We start from the raw sequence: 18,377 nt of genomic DNA, 5'->3' as shown, positions 1-18,377 counted from the left end.
TTTCTTATATCTAATCTGTATCAACCCTCCTGTTTAAAACCATTACCCCTTGTCCTATTGCAACAGGCCCTGCTAAAAAGACAATCATTACCTTTCAGATTAGAATTTTTATGTTGTCATGTACTGCTGCGATGTGATTTCTTAGTTCACCAGCTCAGCAATCCTTGATAAAGAGATCAGTGACTTACTTTTCAGATTGTACATTTGCTCCTCTGGTCCCATACTCCTGTCCACGAAGCAGCTTGAACTTGGGCCTTTCAGCAACCTTCAACCACTTACCCAGCAGCCACAGAAACACTCTAAAAGTCTTACCACCACATTTTCACAGTGCCAAGATATGCTAATGACTGAAAAGCTGGGGATGGACAGGAATTTTCAGGTGAACTTTCCTGAAACTTTTAAAACATACTCCTCCAGAGACACTGCACCTGCTGTACACAGAAGGCCTAACTTTATGAGAGCTTTATGGAAGTAGGTTCCTACTTAAAATAGAGGAGTAAATATTGTGTTCTGAACCAGTTTCCCACAATCAGTATCTCTCTCTATAGCAGAATAAGCCCTAGTTATGCCACATTCTCCCTGAGTGAGGACAGTTTATGTTTCCCACCCCCAAGCAGTTTGTGTGGTGTTTATCACTGAACCAACACACAGCCACGGCATCTGATTTTAGTGCTAACCTGGGCTCCTGTGACTCTGGATCCTTTCAGGTCACTGGCCAGTTTTTGTTGATCTAATGTTTCTAAAGAGTACTATACTTTTAAGAATAACAACTTTTTAAGTGTATAATTTTTGGAGCTTGGACCCTAGGACTTCAATACTTATTTACAAGAGCTAAGAATCTCCAAACAGAAATACAACACCATAGATGTCTAACTATAATGACTGCATATTCCAATGCCACATTTAAATACTTACAGCTATCCGGAATTCCTTTGAAAATTGACATCTGATGCCCTTAGTACAGTAAACTTTGCCATGTTCTGTTGAAAGCAACTTCTAACCACTTCACATCTAAAAAATTTTGACATGCTGGTATTTTCTAAACCTGCAGCAATAAGAAAAGGGTGAAACCAGTTGTGAACATTTCTTTAATAAACTCTTTCTAAAAATAGTGAGGAGTAGTTTCTCTACAGTATTTATTTCCAATTTACAAGGAGCATTTAAATAAAAAAAGTCTCTAGGAGGTGAACATATGACAATGAAAAGTCATTAAAACAAAAGCTTTGCACAAAACATACTGAAATTAGAGTAATGATCAAAATTAAGCAAGAGAAGTATGACCCTAAACAAAATGTTCCATTTACTAAGTAATTTCCACGGAGCTCTGCTTGTCAACTTCTGGAATATCTGTTAAGTGATGAAAAAAAGGACGACCATGAACACAGCCTTTATTTTCCTTTCCAAGCTGTTGCTTCATCCTGTAAATTGTGTTTTGCACATCTTCTTTTGACAAATGTAAGGGCAGCTGCCGAGCTAAACGGACGGCTTCTCCCTGTGGAAAGGAAAAACAAAAACAAAACCCCAAGAGTTTTAAAGCACCACTTTTTAGCACATTAGCCTGGGGCTACCAGAAAGCAGGAATTAAGCACTCACTGTTTAAAGGTCATTCTTTTCTGCTGATAAATACTCTGAATCCCAAAAACCTAAATGTAACTCCAAACATATCTTACTGGTCAGTTGGTGACATTTCTACAATGGAGCCATGCACAGTCAATCTCCTGGTCCTGTTTGCAATCTTTCTCTTTTGGAGTCCACTTTTGCAAGATGCTTTGTGTTTCTAAAGATCTTGTTTCCTGTTGGCATCATTCATTTCTAGGATCAGCTGAAGATGTTTACCAGTTCAGTTAGTTCTCAAGCTTCAGAACTAACTAACATAACAGTCAGTCAGCTAAACAAATTTTGAAAAATACTATAGTGAAACCTTAGATTTATGTTGTATTTACTACTGTCTATTGCATCCAGTTATCTCACAATACTAGAAAGCAGAAGTGACTGTTAAAGCACACACCCTCAAATAAGTAAGCATCTTCAAAAAGAAGTTGTCAGGTTTTTTGTCTCCTCCTTCAAGATGGGCCTTCCTGACATTGCCTTCTCTTCTGTACTTAAGTCACATGGTTTAGATAAAAATGGATGTGGCATAAAATCTCCCTTCATATTGTACAAGATTGAGCAGCAGTCACAGTGATTTAATCTGAATCTTCCCATTTTGTTTGTCTGAGATTCCCCCCTTCTTCCATATGAGAAAAAGATCACTGTGGAATATTCTGTACCCTGGAAGGCTGCTTCTTTAACCATTACCCTATTCTTTCTTCTGCACTGAACAGTGTGGACTTACAAGACTGTTGGTTGTCAGTACGAGCCTTTGGCAACCACAGAAGTTACTGGTGTTAACCAAATACGAGCATGTGCAGAGGTATATGGGGTTCACTGCATATGAGACTTCACTTTTTGCTTCAAAGTCTTAATTCCAGTGACAGCTTGCTTTTCTGGCAAAAGTAATACCCACTTCTGTCTCTCTGCCCTTTCTCTGAATGAATCATAAGAATTTTTCTTCTTTAACTGGAAAAGGTGCACTTTCCAATTTTCACAGTTATGTCTCACTGAGGTTTACATGAAAATTAAGCTTCAATTAACAGCTACTTTTCATAAACTTTTACCTTATATCATTTTATAACTACCTCATGGATTTATTTACATAAGGGATACATTTTGATGATTATTCTGGATTCAACTGCCTTCTAGGCTTGGTAAAGCAATTCTATGTCAGCCCTGTATTCTAACACAGAGAAATGCCTTTCTAGTCTGAAAACTGCCTGTGTGAAGGACCACTCTGTGAGCATCAGCTTTCAGTATGTATTACATCACACTGGATATGTCTAATGGAAGTACTTTGGTAAGCAATGCACAACCCATAAACCTCAGAGAGGATATGACATTCTCCTTTTCAAAAGTAGCTTCTGTTTAGAACACAGTGACATTAATTAAAACAGAAAGCTGAAAAAAGATCTTGAACCTGTTGAACGAATTATACTGTTAAGTATAGCTGGCTAATACTTAAAAGCAAGTTTCTGTCTTACCTCCAAGTAATTTACCACTTTGAGAGGCCTACATTCATATACTTCCTTTGCATTTCCATTAACTACTGCACTCAGGATTTCTTTCAAATCAGAAATACCATAGTATGGAAGACAATTTGCCATCCCTTCTATTTCCAGATGACTTTCTGTAGCTGAAACACCTGAAAATACAAAAACAAAGCAGTAATTCATGCACTGCTTAAACTTCTATTCTGGAGCAATTAATAGAAAATTAAACTGATGCAAAGCCACTTAGTAAACTAGTCTCACAAATTCAATACAATTAGAAAACTTTATTTGCTCCTACCTTGGAATGAAAAGTATTTATTTGTACAATGTTTCATTATGATGATGTGTGCTTATTCACATCACAAATGTCTCAGCTTACACTAATTCAAATCCTAGCTGGCACTGTTTAATGCTTAAAACATTTTGTAGCATTCCCAGTCTTGAGCACAGCTTTAATTAAAGCTTCTGAGACTTTAATTAAACATATATGAAATTAAAGTAGAGAAAAGCAATAAAACACAATTTAGTTTGAAAAACACTGAAACAGAATATTGGTACTATTTCCTATGTAATTGGTTTAAACATCTGTAGAGTTCAAATGTTATCATAACACATTCAGCTTCAACTGAAATAAAAAGCAGGTTTTTCTCCTACCACAGCTGAGGAAAAACCCAAGCCCTAAAGGCTCTGTGACTGACTTCACACAATTATTCATATGGTATCACTGCTGCAGCAGGTACCACTCTGAGTGGGAATGATGAATGAAACATTTAAACAGCCTTCCTAACAAAGTATCTATTCAAGCTTTGAGTATTAAGGGATTTCACTTCACTTTCTTTTTCACATGACTTGCAAAAAAATGGAATAAAGTGCTCCTGTACAGCTGAATATTCTCCCACTCCCAATCAGGAGCAAGTTCTCTGGTGGTCCTTCAGATCCCTCCTCTTATTCACACTGGGTGCACCAATCTCAACCCAACCTTCACAGCCACCTTCCCTTTTCCACTACTGTGAGTCTAAAAAGTAAAAAATTTCACAAGGAGGGCACAGAAAAAGATAATTCATAATGAAAATAAATCCACTCTTGTGTAATGGCCCCAGGTGGGATAAATTACATTCAGCCCAAGTCACAAATGGTTTCTGTAAAGTCAAAAGAGCTGGAAACAAATAGATTGATCCCAGCTGGATTAAACTAACAAACTGTGATAAGGGATAATTCCTGTTCCTAATCCAAACAACAATGTGAAATATTTCAGAAGTGAAAGTATACATGTGACATAAGTCACCACAAGGTACTTTTATTAGCTAGTAGAACAAGGCTGTTATCTATGCCCAGGCACTGGTTTTTTGACAGTCATTAAATAAGAGCAGAGATGAACAGGAAGGCTGTGCAGGTTGAAACTTTTCTTTCGTATGGGTGTGCCACCAGGTAAATAATGTTGTTGGGACTTTCTAAGCTTCGTGGCACGAGATACCTTGACCAGAGTGGGAATTCAATACAGTGAACAACCCCCCAACCCTCCAAAAAAATCATAGAACCTTCTTACAGCTACATATTTAACAGTGCTTTAAATCTGAAACTTTGTTTTTCACCCAGCCTTGAGTTACTTCTCGTTCCCAAGCTGCCTTTCTCTAACCATGGCCAGCAAGCATAGACTTACTTTTATGCACTGCTGTAAACCTGGAATCAGATTCAGCTTAAAGCAAAATGTTAAATTATCTGAAAGGTCAGCAGTTATTAAAGGTGAGATAAGATGATGTACTATGCCAATATTTCCCCACGGGAAAGCCTGCCAGTAAGAGATAGGAGGAAAAGATAAAGTCTTTTTAATTTGCTTCAACTCTTTTCATTTTTGTCTCATTTTTGCTTTAATGAAGGATTAGATTTGAGGAATTGCTCCAGACCATTTGATTATGTTACTTTCTCTCTAAAATTAGAACTCGGTCTACTTGACAGCCTTTCAATAATTACCTCTCTATATGCTACCAAACGTAAGACAGAAAATTTTGTGAAGTTTCAAGTGTTTAGATTTTTGGGTTAAAACCTTGTATTTCCAGTGCTTCCTTTTAAAATTTTATGACAGTGAGGTTCTGGATTTGCAAAACATTTCCTATACATACTCCTCAGTTTCACCAACAGCCATTGTTCCATCTGCAAATTTTGACAGCCAGATTTGGCTTCACCATTCTGCTCATTAATCTGAAAGGCAAAGGGGGCTTTAAGGAGTTTAACATAAGAACAAACAATACAAATCCCAGCTAAGGGAAGTTGTCTTTTTGGTATTTCTGTTTGTGTACCATTCTCCTTTTCTGCTTACAGTCTTTAAACTGCAAAGTAGCCCACTGCATGCTGATTAACAAGTATTTATCTGCAAGCCTTTGCAGGAACTCTGATATTGGCAACATTTGATGATATAAGCAGATGTCCAAGCCTCCATGTAAATTTTTGACAAAATATACATTAAGATTTCTGAGTATTCAAACAGCAGTCCTCAAGCAGTTTCCATGGCAGTTTCTATGAAATACTTTGCAACTTCCAAAGAACATATTTCCATGAACAAATAAACTAGCTTTGAAATGACTAAAAATGTGGATTTCTCATTGCCACAAATTTCCCCTTTCTCTTTCCAAACAAAGCATTTACAATCATCTTTGGATAATTCCTTCTGGATGGCCAGGAAAAACTGTTCCCTTCCAGCTGCCACCTAGATTAGGTGACACTATAACACTGTCTATCTTCCAGTCTATGGTCAAAATCAAACTGAAATTAAGTAGCAGCATGGTTTTCCACTGGTGGGTTACAAGAGCTGAGGCAGCTTTTATTACCAAGAATGATTGGTTATTTACCTTTTATTGCTCTTTGAAGGCTCATAAGCACATTCTTTGTACCTGCAGATGCTGGCTACTCATACTCTATCAGGCAGACAGTTCTACCCTAAAATCCTGCCCCAGAGCATGGCCCAAGGCCCACCATTGTTACAAAAGCAGGTAAGGTGTTCCTTGCTCTTGGTTTCTCTCCAGCCAAGAATTTACAACTCCAGGACTTTCACCAGGGCAGATGGACAGATGTGCAGTGAAGGTACATATAACAAACACATATTAAGAAGAACTGGACAGAAAGTAATGCCTCTTAATGCTTCAAATGCTTCTCTGCACGTAGAGGTCACTGTGAGCAAACAAATGCCTGGCAGATCCCACAACACTGAGCATTAAGTAATTTGCTTTATCAAGTAAAAGCAAACAGACTGCTCTCTCAAAGGTAGCATCGCTTGAAGGCTCAGTAAGGCCAGAACATGAGGGTGTGGGAGGGCAGTGGAAGACAGACTGGAGCTCAGCATCACAGCTTTGCAAATTACAACAACTGGCACATTCCACAAAGAAATCACTGATTTTGCCTAACTGACATACTGACAGAGAGAAGCGTTGTCTGGGCTATTTCACAACATGTTTTTCACCGTCAGCCATCCAGAGAAAAATCTAGTTGAAAACTCCTTAGACTGCTGAGCAATTAATATAAAGAGAAATGGAGAGACAATACAAAAGATCTTAGTCTACCAAAACCATGAAGAAGATAGGGCACTTCTAAAATCTAGGATACTTGGAACAACTTTGGCTGCAATCATATATGGTCTCTGAACAATGTGGAGTAAATGTAAATTACCTTTCTGTCTAATAACAAGAACACATTAAAAGGGCAGACTTATCCTCAAATAAACTAATAGGCAAGTAAGGCCTGGAAGTGCCACACTCTTGTAAAAATAAATATCCAAAGGTGCAATTGTGAAAAAGGAAAACACTGCTTGAAGTTCAAACAGTTTTCCCACCAAAATGACAGCACAAGAACAAAACTCCATGTGGAACTGAGTTCTTTCCAGAAAAAAAAGTGTAATTAGACCTTTCAAAAACCCACTAGGAATAGTGCATCTGGTGCCACGTGGTGCCGTGAGGTTCAGAGCAAGGTATGTCTGTGGTGGGCCTGTGAGGAAGACTCCTGGAAAGTCACTGGAATAACTAACAAACCTCAGAATCACCCCTCTAGCTAAAAGGTCTTGGCCATTCAAGTGTACAGCTGGATTTCTATGAATGAAAAGCACTGTGAGGGAATAGGATTCAATTTTTGAGTATTAATCCCAAGACCTGCCAAATTTAGTTCAAGACTAATGAATTACAATTCTTTTATCCTGTGACTGATGTTGCTCCTTACAGACAAGACATCCAAATAAGGAAAACCCAACATTATGTGGGTGGGGTTTTTTTTCAAGTAAGCAACCCTCAGAATCAAAATCCTTATAAAAAGCCCCTCTGTGCTGAGAGTTGCCGAAAAGTAGGAATTTGCAAAGAATTATCTTCAACAAAGATCAGTGGAGATGCAAGCCCAATGCAACATGGGAATTACCAAAGTCACCTTCCAAATTAAGGTAGCTGCTCAGATTTTCTTGCTATTAAATAAACAGTCAGTTCTGTAAAACACCCCAAAACCAAAAGGAAATAAGGAATGAATATATGGTCTTATATTTCAGCCATTATTTTAATCTAGAAAACTGTCCTAGTGAGGTGCCAAATACCAAAGCAAGGGGTCTGGCATTCCAAATGAGTATCTGAGTATTATGAGTAATTTAATAGTGATAATGGGCAGCAGCTGTCTGGGTCCTTCTCTTCCTTGGGAGAATATGTGTGGAAATTTAAACAAATAACCAGTGTTTATTATTTTGCAAGAGGAAATTATCAGAAATACCACTTTCCCATTTGGATTCAAAGGTAAAGAACAGATCCTTTGCCTGTGACATAAAAGAGGATCTCTCAGAAAAAGGAAACTTTCTACTACAGAAAATGAAACTTTTTGCCCAGGATGTAAAAGGAGCCATGCACCAGTGGCTATTAATAAGAAATCAACCAGCAGTCAGAAAGGAACATTAATGTGACCATGTCAGGGCTGAAGCCCTAAAGGAAAGTACTGACCTTCAAACATACAAGGGACCCTGACAGCAAGAAAGAATTGACAGGTCCGTTGAGAAACAGCAAATACTAGGGCTGATCCAATTAATCAAAAATTTGGGACAAAATGACTTACAAAGGTATATGCACAGAGAACGGGGTTTCAGTGTGCTCCTATGGATGCTGCCAAGGTGAAACTCTCCAGCTGCCATGGGTTAAGTGCACATTTTTATTCTGGACACCCCTCCATAGCAAGCTGTGACTTAATCATTCACCATGCAAAATAGGAACCCCTGGCCCCCAAAATTAACAATATATCCTGAAGAAACAAAATCTTTCTGAAGCAACTTTTAGTTCAACAACATCTGAATGCCCTGCTTTTAGGATGCGTCTGAATTTCAAAAAAAACCACAAAAATAAACACTGAATTCAGGCAGCAAAAAAAAAAAAAAATATAATGCTTCTATAAGGATAGTGAAAAATGTTTTTTGAGACAAACTTGTTCTTTCAAAGTTGAGAAATCCTACAGAATACTCAGGTCTAAGCGGGACAAATCACTCCTGTCTGCAGGCCACTTTCTGTAAGGATTATACAACAAGAATCTATGAACTAAAAAACCTCATATTGTTTAGTGGAATTCCCAAAGAATGACACATATGGAATGTTAATAATTAATACCTGTTTCTAAAAATCAGCTTTAATAAGTATTTGTAGAAGATAGTGTATTTCAGGGACAAAATTAAGAAAATTAAAAAGAGGGACTGATGAAGCATTAATAAAAATCCTTGAGTCAGCTGGAAAAAAAGCTGGGAGAAATTCCATTAGTTTGCTGGTATTTCTACCTTCATCTGCAGTGGTATGGTCTTTTAATAAAAGAGGCTGTAAATGCTATAATGTCATCAGCAGAAGCTTATAAACATGACTGACAAGACTCAGACGTTATTAACCTTTCGCTTGAGTAGTTAAAATAGAAGACTGGGACAAAGAACTGAATTAGATTCCCATTCTTCACTGGGCTATCTGTACAGTACTGATGAAGTCCATGACCATGGTTCATCAACCTGTACAGTGCATACAAAGCACTTTTACTTTTGCTAACTGTAAACCAAACAAGAGCAGTTTCCTCACAAGACTTCCTTAAGTTTACATCTTAGGAACACAGGAGTGGAAGACAGTTACTAATTCCCAGTTACTGTGTCAAGTTCCTTGCTATTACAGTGCACAATTTTGCTCCTAAACTAATCAAGTTGTCTTAAAAGTAGATTCCCATTTGCGCTGGTTTTGGCCAAGACAGTCAATTTTGTTCACAGCAGCCAGTGTGGGGCTGTGCTTTAGATTTGTGCTGGAAACAGTGTTGGTAAAACAGGGATATTTTTGGTATTGCTGAACAAGGCCTGTGCAGTCAAGCCCTCTTTGCTCCTCGCCCCACACCACCAGCAAGAGGGTTGGCAGTGCACGGGGATTTGGTAGGGAACACAGCCAGCCTGCTGACTCCAACTGACTGTAGGGATATCCCACAGCATATGGCATCACACTCGGCACAGAAGGTTGGGGGAAGAAGGACGAGGGGGACATTCAGTGTGATGCTGTTTGTCTTCGCAAATCACTGTTACCTGTGACAGAGCTCAGCTTCCCTGGTGGTGATTGAACACCCATGGGAGGCAGTGAATTAATTCCTTGGCTTGTTTCACTTCTGTAACACAACTTTACTTTACCTGTTTCACTGTCTTTACAGCTCAACCCACGGGTTTGCTCACTTTTACCCCTCCAGTTCTCTCCCCCATCCCACTGTGGGGGCAGTGAGTGAGTGGCTGTGTGGGACTGAGCTGCAGGCTGGGGTTACACCATGAAATATCTCCAGTAGCACCAGACCAGTCAACAACCCTCCTCTGCTGTTGCCTAAAAACTCTCTTCAGATCTTCACATTCAATTTATTCATGCCTGGTTTACATTAATTAGATTTTGAGTAAATTTACTGTATTAGGAGGTAAAAAAAAGCATGTGAGCAAAAATGCTAAGCCACAATCCCTCTCTCCCATATTTGTCTAGGGACACATCACAGACCTCCTCAGCTTCTGATTTGCTAGACTGAATAAAACTTGTAAGACCTGCCTCTTACAGTACACACTTTATTTCCCTAATCATTCACTCTAGGATTATTATCATGAACACCTCTTCCACAAAGGTTTTGCTATTATGTAGAGATTCAGTCAGTCAGAAAGAAGTTTCCTTGGTTTTGCCATGCATGATTCAGTAAGGAAAACAGCTCAGGCTCTGTTCTTCCCAAGAGCCAGCCTCTGAGTGAAGAAGTTGGTCTACATCCCTTTTTTGTACCTATCCTTAAAAGATCCCATATGTTACAGTACATCTGTCATCACTGTACATATGTGGGGATCTGTAACACACGAAGCTATAGCATTTCTAACAGCTCTTATGGTGAATCTTCTCTGTGAGCTGTCAGCTAGGTACCACCCCTTTTCTTGGAATTCTGCTGGAGAATTTGTCATCTGCAGAACCAACACTGGGTGGGTTGCCCTGGGGTTTCCAACATCATCCCTATAAATCGTTCTTCAGGAAAATGCATAAATATTTGAGCTCTCTTGCTAAGGTTAAAGGATCTTACATGAAACACATTTATTTTCTGATCAATGTAGAGGTATTGAAAAGTATGCCCCCTCAAAAACAAGCCCAGATTAAACTCCATGGAAATGTGTGGTGATCCTGAGACCACCTCTCCTTGCTGGCCCCTCTGGGTTCTGTGTCATAACCCCAACAAGAAAGTACATCATTAACCAGATCCAGCTCCTCACTGGACCTCCCCAACTGCTCAACAGCAGAGGAATGGTCAGCTGAAGATGAAGCTTCTGCAAGTAACACCATAGAAGAAGATGCCAGGACTAAGGAATTCTCATCAGTTTAATCAAAATTGTCAGAACGCTAATTAAGGATATGGGCATCGAGCACTTTGAGAAAAGAATTAAAAACAAAAGGGAGGAAATGCAGGATTTAAAAGCATTCTTTGAAATTCTATTAAAACTTTCAGTTCAGTTACCCATTACTCAATGTTCTGTATAGAAGATTACATTCTTTGCCAGGGAATAAAATCTAAATGTTAAGGAAAGCAGGATGCTAGTGCTTGAAAAGACAAAGTGATGTACAATAACATGATCTAAACTAACAATAACTTAAATCATTATAGCATAAGAAACAATCTCAAATATGACTAAAAGATTTTAAAACCATCATACCTTCCATCACTTTTATCTGAAATCCATTTGCTACAAGCCTTGGATCTGATAAATAACCTGATCCATGGAAACTCTGGTAATTCTTCTGCATTTTATAAAGAGCAGCCATGTACTGAGATCCACCAATAAGACTGGAAAAAAAAAATCCCCAAAGTGTTAAAACCAAAATCTTTAATGTGAAAATTAATACTGTGCAAAAAATCCACAGAAAAAGGTAGCAAGTGATAAGGAGGGATCAAGACTTTTTAAAGTATTTTGAAGAAGCAATTTGTTTATAGAAACAAAATCAGAACTATTCACATACCTTAGTGAGTGACCAAGCCTAGGCATACAGTAATAATAATTATATTATCAGCCATTTCCTAACCCCAAAGTCTGTTCCTACAGATAAATGAATGCACAAATAATCATAGAATTAGCAAAGAGGGCCTTGCCAGAGTTTACTGTGAATAATTACCAAATGATACTTCAAATAACATACAACTTTTTGCTCCGTATATATTTGTACAATACCTGTCCGATAACACAATTGGATTGTCCAGTTTCTCTACTGGCAGCTTATGGTTCATAAGTAACCTTTTACATAGCAGGGCTTCTTCCAATCTATATGGATTCAGCAACTTCAGCTTTTTTTCAGTAGCAAATATCCAGACATCAGGACAACTCTGCCGACGGATGAGGAAAAGCTCTTGTTCTCCTGAAACATTTTTCTCCCGTTTCTGAAGGTGACGTCTACAGGAACTCAGAGAAAAAGGCACTGTCACAATTTTCATGGGCTGTTCAAGTTTCCCCTTCTTTTCAATCTGATCATGGAATATCTTGTCAAGCTTCTGCTGGTCAGCTGCAGAACTCTTTAGCTTGGGTTTCTGTTTTCCTGTCTCCTTTGCTGGCCGGTGCCCTGGCTGGGCACTGACTTTCTTGACCTCTCTGTTGTACCGTTCCAGGTCCTTCGCGGCTTTTAGTTCATAACTTAAAAGAGAAAACAAACCAGTAGCAGAATCAGATTAAAAGCCCAAACCCCAACTAACTCCTAACACCCTGAACCGGAAGGCATTTCAACAGCCAGGAACAACGTCCATGGTTCCTTCAAGTATGCTCACCAATATGCTTTCCACCCTGACAGGGATGGAAGGCCATCAGGGACTATGCCTGTATTACATTACACTCTGAAGACAAGCTGGAAATTTTCCTTCATAATGACAGCCAGCAAAACCTGCATTACTGACAGGGGAGGTGCAGACTGCATCATATAAAGATCTACATAAAGCAAGCTGCTTTTCGCCTCACTCCCCTGTTGCAATCAAATATATAGTTTTAGGAGGAGTTTTGTGTCACAGGCACATCCAGCTCAATCCACAGAGTCACTCAAGCTCCTAGAGCTCCACAGACATCCAGGGGACTCCACGTGGCCAGGCAGGAGTTTGGAGCTTGAATAATTTCACAAGCCTCAGGCTTTACTGAATAAAAGTATCAATTGATTTCAAATGGCCTAAAATTAACCACATAAAGTGTAAGAATACAGAATATGTACAATTATCACAGAAGTCTGTGACTAACAAACCTACAGATTTTTCAAAAAGCACTCAATAACAAACTACTCCTAAATGCTGACTAAATGGTTAAAACCTTATTACATATTAAGCCTCTACAACATGAATGGATTCTTAATGAGTTTATAAATGTCAGGGAGATAGCTAAACTTTTATAGATGCCAAGTTTCTGCTTGTCTACAGCATATGAATCTTACTTTTTTGAAAGAAAAAGATGTGATTTGCTGAACTTCTTTTTGCCCTTATTTGATATTCTGAATTCTAGAAGGGAATTCAAACCAGTCTGATCTTAATTAAAAAAAGAAAAAGTAGTGCCATCATATATAAGTATTGGAAATAAGTATTTTAGCTGGTCATACCTATTTATTGCTACTTGCTAGAACAGTTTGATTCAATTATGTGTATGCATGCTGGAAAACTAAGGTCAACAAAAGGGTCACCATTTGCAATTAATTATGATGTGCTAGCATTCACATATGGTACCAATATTTAGTTAACTAAAAAAGTCAGCTTAAATAGTTTCTTGCAATAAATCATGTCCTAGAAAATATGGAGCAAACATTAAGATAAAAAACATCTGCTCCTTTTAAAATGAATGGATGAAATCACTTGAACAGGTTTTTTTTTAAATCTCAAATTCATTTATAGCTTTCACTAGATCAATAAATACTTTTATTTTGAATAGACTCAATTGTAGTGCAGGAAAATATTTAACTGTAGGAGAACTGAGTTTTCAGTGATACACTGATAATCCAAAATGAAAGTACTTCCAAACAAACTCCAACTTGCCTGTCATTTTAGGTTACCATAAAAATTCCAGCCTTACAAACTCTGATTGTGAGGGTCTTGCAAATTCATGCACATCAGTGATTTGCTCAGAATCGAGGAAAAACTGCAGGTTTACAAACTATGAGGGAACACCTTTACGTTTTTCAAAATCCTTCCATAAAGGTAAGTAAAATCAACAAGTGCTACAAGAATAGCTTCTCCATTGCTTTGTGAATTAAGACTGTAAATTCAGGATCCTTTTCTGAAGCTAAAAACCTAAAGCCAAGGAAATTTGCAAAACAGGGTGTAAGGATAGAGTGGAAGACTAGAATGAAGTCTAGTTTCAAAGGTAGGTTTGCTTTTAACAAAAAGAAGGGATCCACAATATGTTCTTTTCCCTTTGCATCTCAAACCCAAACAAAATATTGAGCATATAACAAAACCCTTTTAATATAAAGTGCCTCAGACCTTATAAGACAAATAATCTGAATTTGAGCATTTGGAGCAAACTGACAGCAAAGACCACGCTACCTAAAGCAGTATTTCTCCCAAGGCACAAATATACTCATGAAGAATTACTGCAGAGTGCTGACAAGGCGATTTGTTAGTCCCATGATAAAGTGTGTGTAGCTTTGAACTTTTCCCACACCTTCAGGGTAACTACTCCTGCCACTGTTATGGCATTTGGAGGGATTTCTCCCACTCCTACCTGAGCCTGATGTGCAAGAAACATTAAGGCCAGCTGTATTAAGTAAGAGCAGAGCGAGTGCAAGAAATTAAATCCTGGCTTTGCAAAGGAGGGGGATATGTGATGCTGCCAACATGGACATGCATGGGAGCTTTCCTCTTCTATTATAACCTAAAGACCATAACATTTTACATTCCGGTTGTGTAATAAATGTTGGCTTGTTTTGAAAAGGCCATCCTGTGTCACTATGAGACATCTGTTGCTAGTACTATTCCCAAAAGGCATTTAAATTAATTTAGACCTGCTGGAGGGGCCACAGAGAGAAACAGAGATGCTGAAACCATGCACAAAAGGCATGACTTTATCACAGAAGGATGGAGGGCTGGAGCCCAGGAAATGTGGTGTTGTGCCAGCCAGGATGCATGAAGTTGGAGGTACCGTGTGCTCGGCAGAGCACTGGCATTTGGGCTGCCCTGATGTATAGACATTTGCTGTTACCTCTAGGTGGCCCAATTTATCCAGAGTACCTGGCAGGCAAGACTAATGTTCTCTGCCACAAGTCCTCCTGGATTGCTGCTTTGCAGGAAAAGTTGTCTGCCTGTCTCTTCCTATTTGATATTCCCCAAGGCAATTTTGAGAGATTAAAAGTGGAAAGAAGCTGAAAGAATCAAAGCTGAAACGGACGGATACAACTCGTGGTAAATTTTTCATCTGCTTCAACAATCATTGCATTCAATCTTATGTGTAAGGAAAACATACACAGAGAGACTAAACTACATTCAGTCCTACAGATAAGGAAAACTTCATTACCAGAGAGGTTTCCTTCCTGAACTAATGCAGAGTTAATCTGTAGGCACACTCTTTAACATAACAGTTGTACCAGGAAAGCAACCATGAAATCCCAAAAGCTAAAGCAGAGCAAATGAAAATTTTCTGAAACAGCTGGCAGAACCTTTTGTTTCTTTTCATTAAAAGCATGAATATAATTGGAGTAGATTTCTACTATTAAATTAATATTTCTGCTTTTGCAGAGATGGACAAAATACGTCGTCGCATGTACGGTTTTATGACCATGGTCTGTTACTTGCTTAGTAAGCTTTAAATTAAGTAAATCAGAAGCCAGATAAAAAGGTTTTACTGAGTTCTGATATGGTTGGTATTCAGAACAAAGCAGATGTTTTCAAAGAAAGTCAAGAAGTCAAGGAAAAAGTTATATAACAGTAATTCAACAGATACAGCTTCTGTTTCTTAACATTCTCCTAATCAAATCTCTCACTGGTGTTAAAATTACACTCGTTTAGCTAGTACAGTTTCCTTTTTAATAATGGTCTTTAATTCCCTTCTCCTTCCTGCCACAATATGAAGAAAACATATTTTCACACCACTTCCAATGAGTTTGTTCTTCAGAATCAAATCTTCATCTCCCAAACTTTCTGCTACAAATCATGATACACGTTCAAATCATTACATGCAAAACTACGGAAGAATAACTTCTATTTTTCCTCATTTGTGTGATGCCCTACAGTGTTTTACAGTTTATAAAGTTACAAACAAAATGTTGAAGGCTTTGTGTTTTTTTTTTTTTAATATCTTATAATGTCTCAAAATCTGTTATTAATTCATCTTTTACCATAATGTAAGTTCCATATACAGGACAACATTACCTAATACTTTAACTAACCCAACCTCAACCCCAAATTAGCCTAAAATATTTCCCTTTCCTGTAGAAGGTTTTCAAAAACTCAGTGACAATTTTGTTTTCGAAAAACTATAGAGTTTAACTATTCACACTGTAATGTAGAAAGAGACTTGGTCTTGTTTGAAACAGATTAAAATGCAAATTGGACTGTACTCTCTGAACCAGCACTAGAATAGCTGTTTAGGGGAAAAGGTAATTCCTTCTGTCATTTGACTAGTTTTTACAAATACAATTCTGAGGCAGCCTGGGTTGGGAGTACTAAAGATCCTAAAAAAGAATTCTCACTTTATAGCAATAAAGTTAGAAAACCTCCGGAGGAATTATACATATATATATATATATATATTCGTCACTGTGCTGGTTTTCAAGGACAGATCATCAGGAGTGACAAAGGCAGCCCTCAGAAAACAGAAGTTTGCAGGATTTACACAGTATACTTTACTGCCTGCTATCTCTAAATAACCACTCAGCAAAACTGTCCCTACCCAACTGGTGCACGGCAGAGTGGTAAAATGAGTAATTCAAATCAGCAGTGAACAACTGCACACAGCGAAAGACGACAACTCACAACACTGATGCTGATCTTAAAAAGTCAAAAATCTTTTTCTGTTCTGTTTTTTCATAAATAACTGGAAATTTATAATTTTTTAATTCACTGTGACTCTTTGGTAGCTCCCGTTTATAGAAAGTCACAGCCTGAACACTTACTTCTTTCTTTCCTCTTCACTCAAATTCTTCCACTGCTCTTCAATCTTCAGCAGAATGTCTGCCATGCTGGTCTTTGGATTATCATTTATCAATTTTGGACGACATTCATGAGTGAAAATTTCAAATGCAGACTTCGCTTTCTTTATTATCCTGCTATTAATTAAGTCATAAGCTGTCACATGTCCGAATTTTTCACTTATCACATTTTTTTTCTTTACGCTTTGATTTGAGATCTGTGGATCATTGCTTTGTTCAGCGGTGCATTCTTTTTGTTTACTGATTGTTCCTCCAACTTCAGGAATCAAAATCTTAACAGGTTCCAGTTTGTCTCCTAGACTGTCTTTAAACGCCCTTCCCATACTCCAGCTATCAGCAGAGATTTCAGGTAAGTCTTTAGGGACTGAGGCTTCCTCATTTTTGTCTAGTTGGTCAGTGTTATCAAAACTCAAAAGATGCTCATCGTTGGCTTTTTTAGACTTGGGGTCCGGAGGAACACTGTTCCTTTGAATATCAGTCATATTTTGTCCATTCTGTTCCTCCTGACACAATGAATTTAAGGAACTGCCTGGCAAGGCATCACTCTTAGAAACCTCTCTCTTGTCCAGGCGACTGTGTACGTTATCACCACAAGAAGTCTGATGATTTAAGCAGATCTCTGTGTTTTTTACTGCTTGACAGTTTTGCACATCACTGTTAAGTGAAAGGAATGAAGTATGAGCGTGTAGCTCATCGTTTCCAGATGGTCCCATTTCATTACCAACCACATCTGTTTGTTCTGTTCTATGAACAAACATGTCTGCTGAGGTAACATCTGTTTTATTATTTTCACTAGGGACTGTAGCAGGTAGTGGCCCGTACAGTGATTTCAACACATTTTCAACTGCAAGTAAGACAGATTCCTGGGAAAAAAAAAGAAAAAAGAAACAAAACAGAAAATACACGTGAGTGCACCTGAAAATGTAAGTGACAGATGCTGAGAATATGGAACAATATTAAAAAAGTGATTTTATTCAGATTATTTTTCAGACAAATCTGGATAGATTACTGCATTTCAGTAGTTCACACATGCTCAGAAAGACCCAACTGGATACCTCTAGGCCCAAATATTTTGTGATGGGTATTCTACTTCACTAGTTTACTCTGATATCACAAAATCACTTAATTGCTTTCTTTACAACAGGGTAATGACTGATTAAATCACTATCAGGTCTAATTAATATGGAGTTGGAAGCCTATAGTCAAAACAGGTGCACCAACAACATCCCATTCCATGCAAGTGTGTTTGTGTAGGTGCTTCTATTGTACATGTTTCCAAGACAGCTTTTCACCAAATGATCGAAATTAAGAAGAAAAAAACCACCCAAAACCGTACAAAATAGAAATAAATTATTAAAAAAAAAAAAAAAGAAAAAGGAAAAAATAAAACTCAATCCTTTTTTCAAATGGCAAAGGAGAACTAGATCAAATGTGAGAATGCTGTGTTAATTTTCATACAAGTGGCACTTAACAGGCAGTACATTTTACAAGGTTAACATAGACAAATACAAAAGGTTTTTGTGAACAGGGTTAACATACTGGTGTGACTACCTACATTAACTTCGAATAAGCACCTTATTACCAATGTAGTCTTTCTAATTTCTGTGGCACTTAATTGATGTCATCAATGAACTATACATATAATGGCAAAACAGTGGTT

At 38.0% G+C, this 18,377-nt stretch overlaps 1 protein-coding gene across 3 annotated transcripts in view; it reads right to left on the bottom strand.

The window, feature by feature from the left end:
* Window positions 1-1,078: 1,078 nt before the first annotated feature.
* Window positions 1,079-18,377, bottom strand: part of PMS1 (PMS1 homolog 1, mismatch repair system component) — a 43,940-nt gene continuing 26,641 nt past the window's right edge. For all 3 annotated transcript variants that reach the window (XM_050340047.1, XM_050340048.1, XM_050340046.1), the window contains 5 exons: window positions 16,682-17,580; window positions 11,782-12,237; window positions 11,269-11,399; window positions 3,078-3,238; window positions 1,079-1,492 (listed from right to left, as the gene is read on the bottom strand). In XM_050340047.1, coding sequence (XP_050196004.1) covers window positions 1,304-1,492; window positions 3,078-3,238; window positions 11,269-11,399; window positions 11,782-12,237; window positions 16,682-17,580 — 1,836 coding nt within the window. In that variant the 3' untranslated portion in view covers window positions 1,079-1,303. The remainder of the gene's footprint in view (window positions 1,493-3,077; window positions 3,239-11,268; window positions 11,400-11,781; window positions 12,238-16,681; window positions 17,581-18,377) is intronic.

The sequence above is a fragment of the Myiozetetes cayanensis genome, unplaced genomic scaffold (genome assembly GCF_022539395.1).
Source record: "Myiozetetes cayanensis isolate MyiCay16 unplaced genomic scaffold, myiCay2020 scf9, whole genome shotgun sequence".
Taxonomy (NCBI): Eukaryota; Metazoa; Chordata; class Aves; order Passeriformes; family Tyrannidae; genus Myiozetetes; species Myiozetetes cayanensis.
This window is presented reverse-complemented; position numbering and strand designations above follow the sequence as displayed.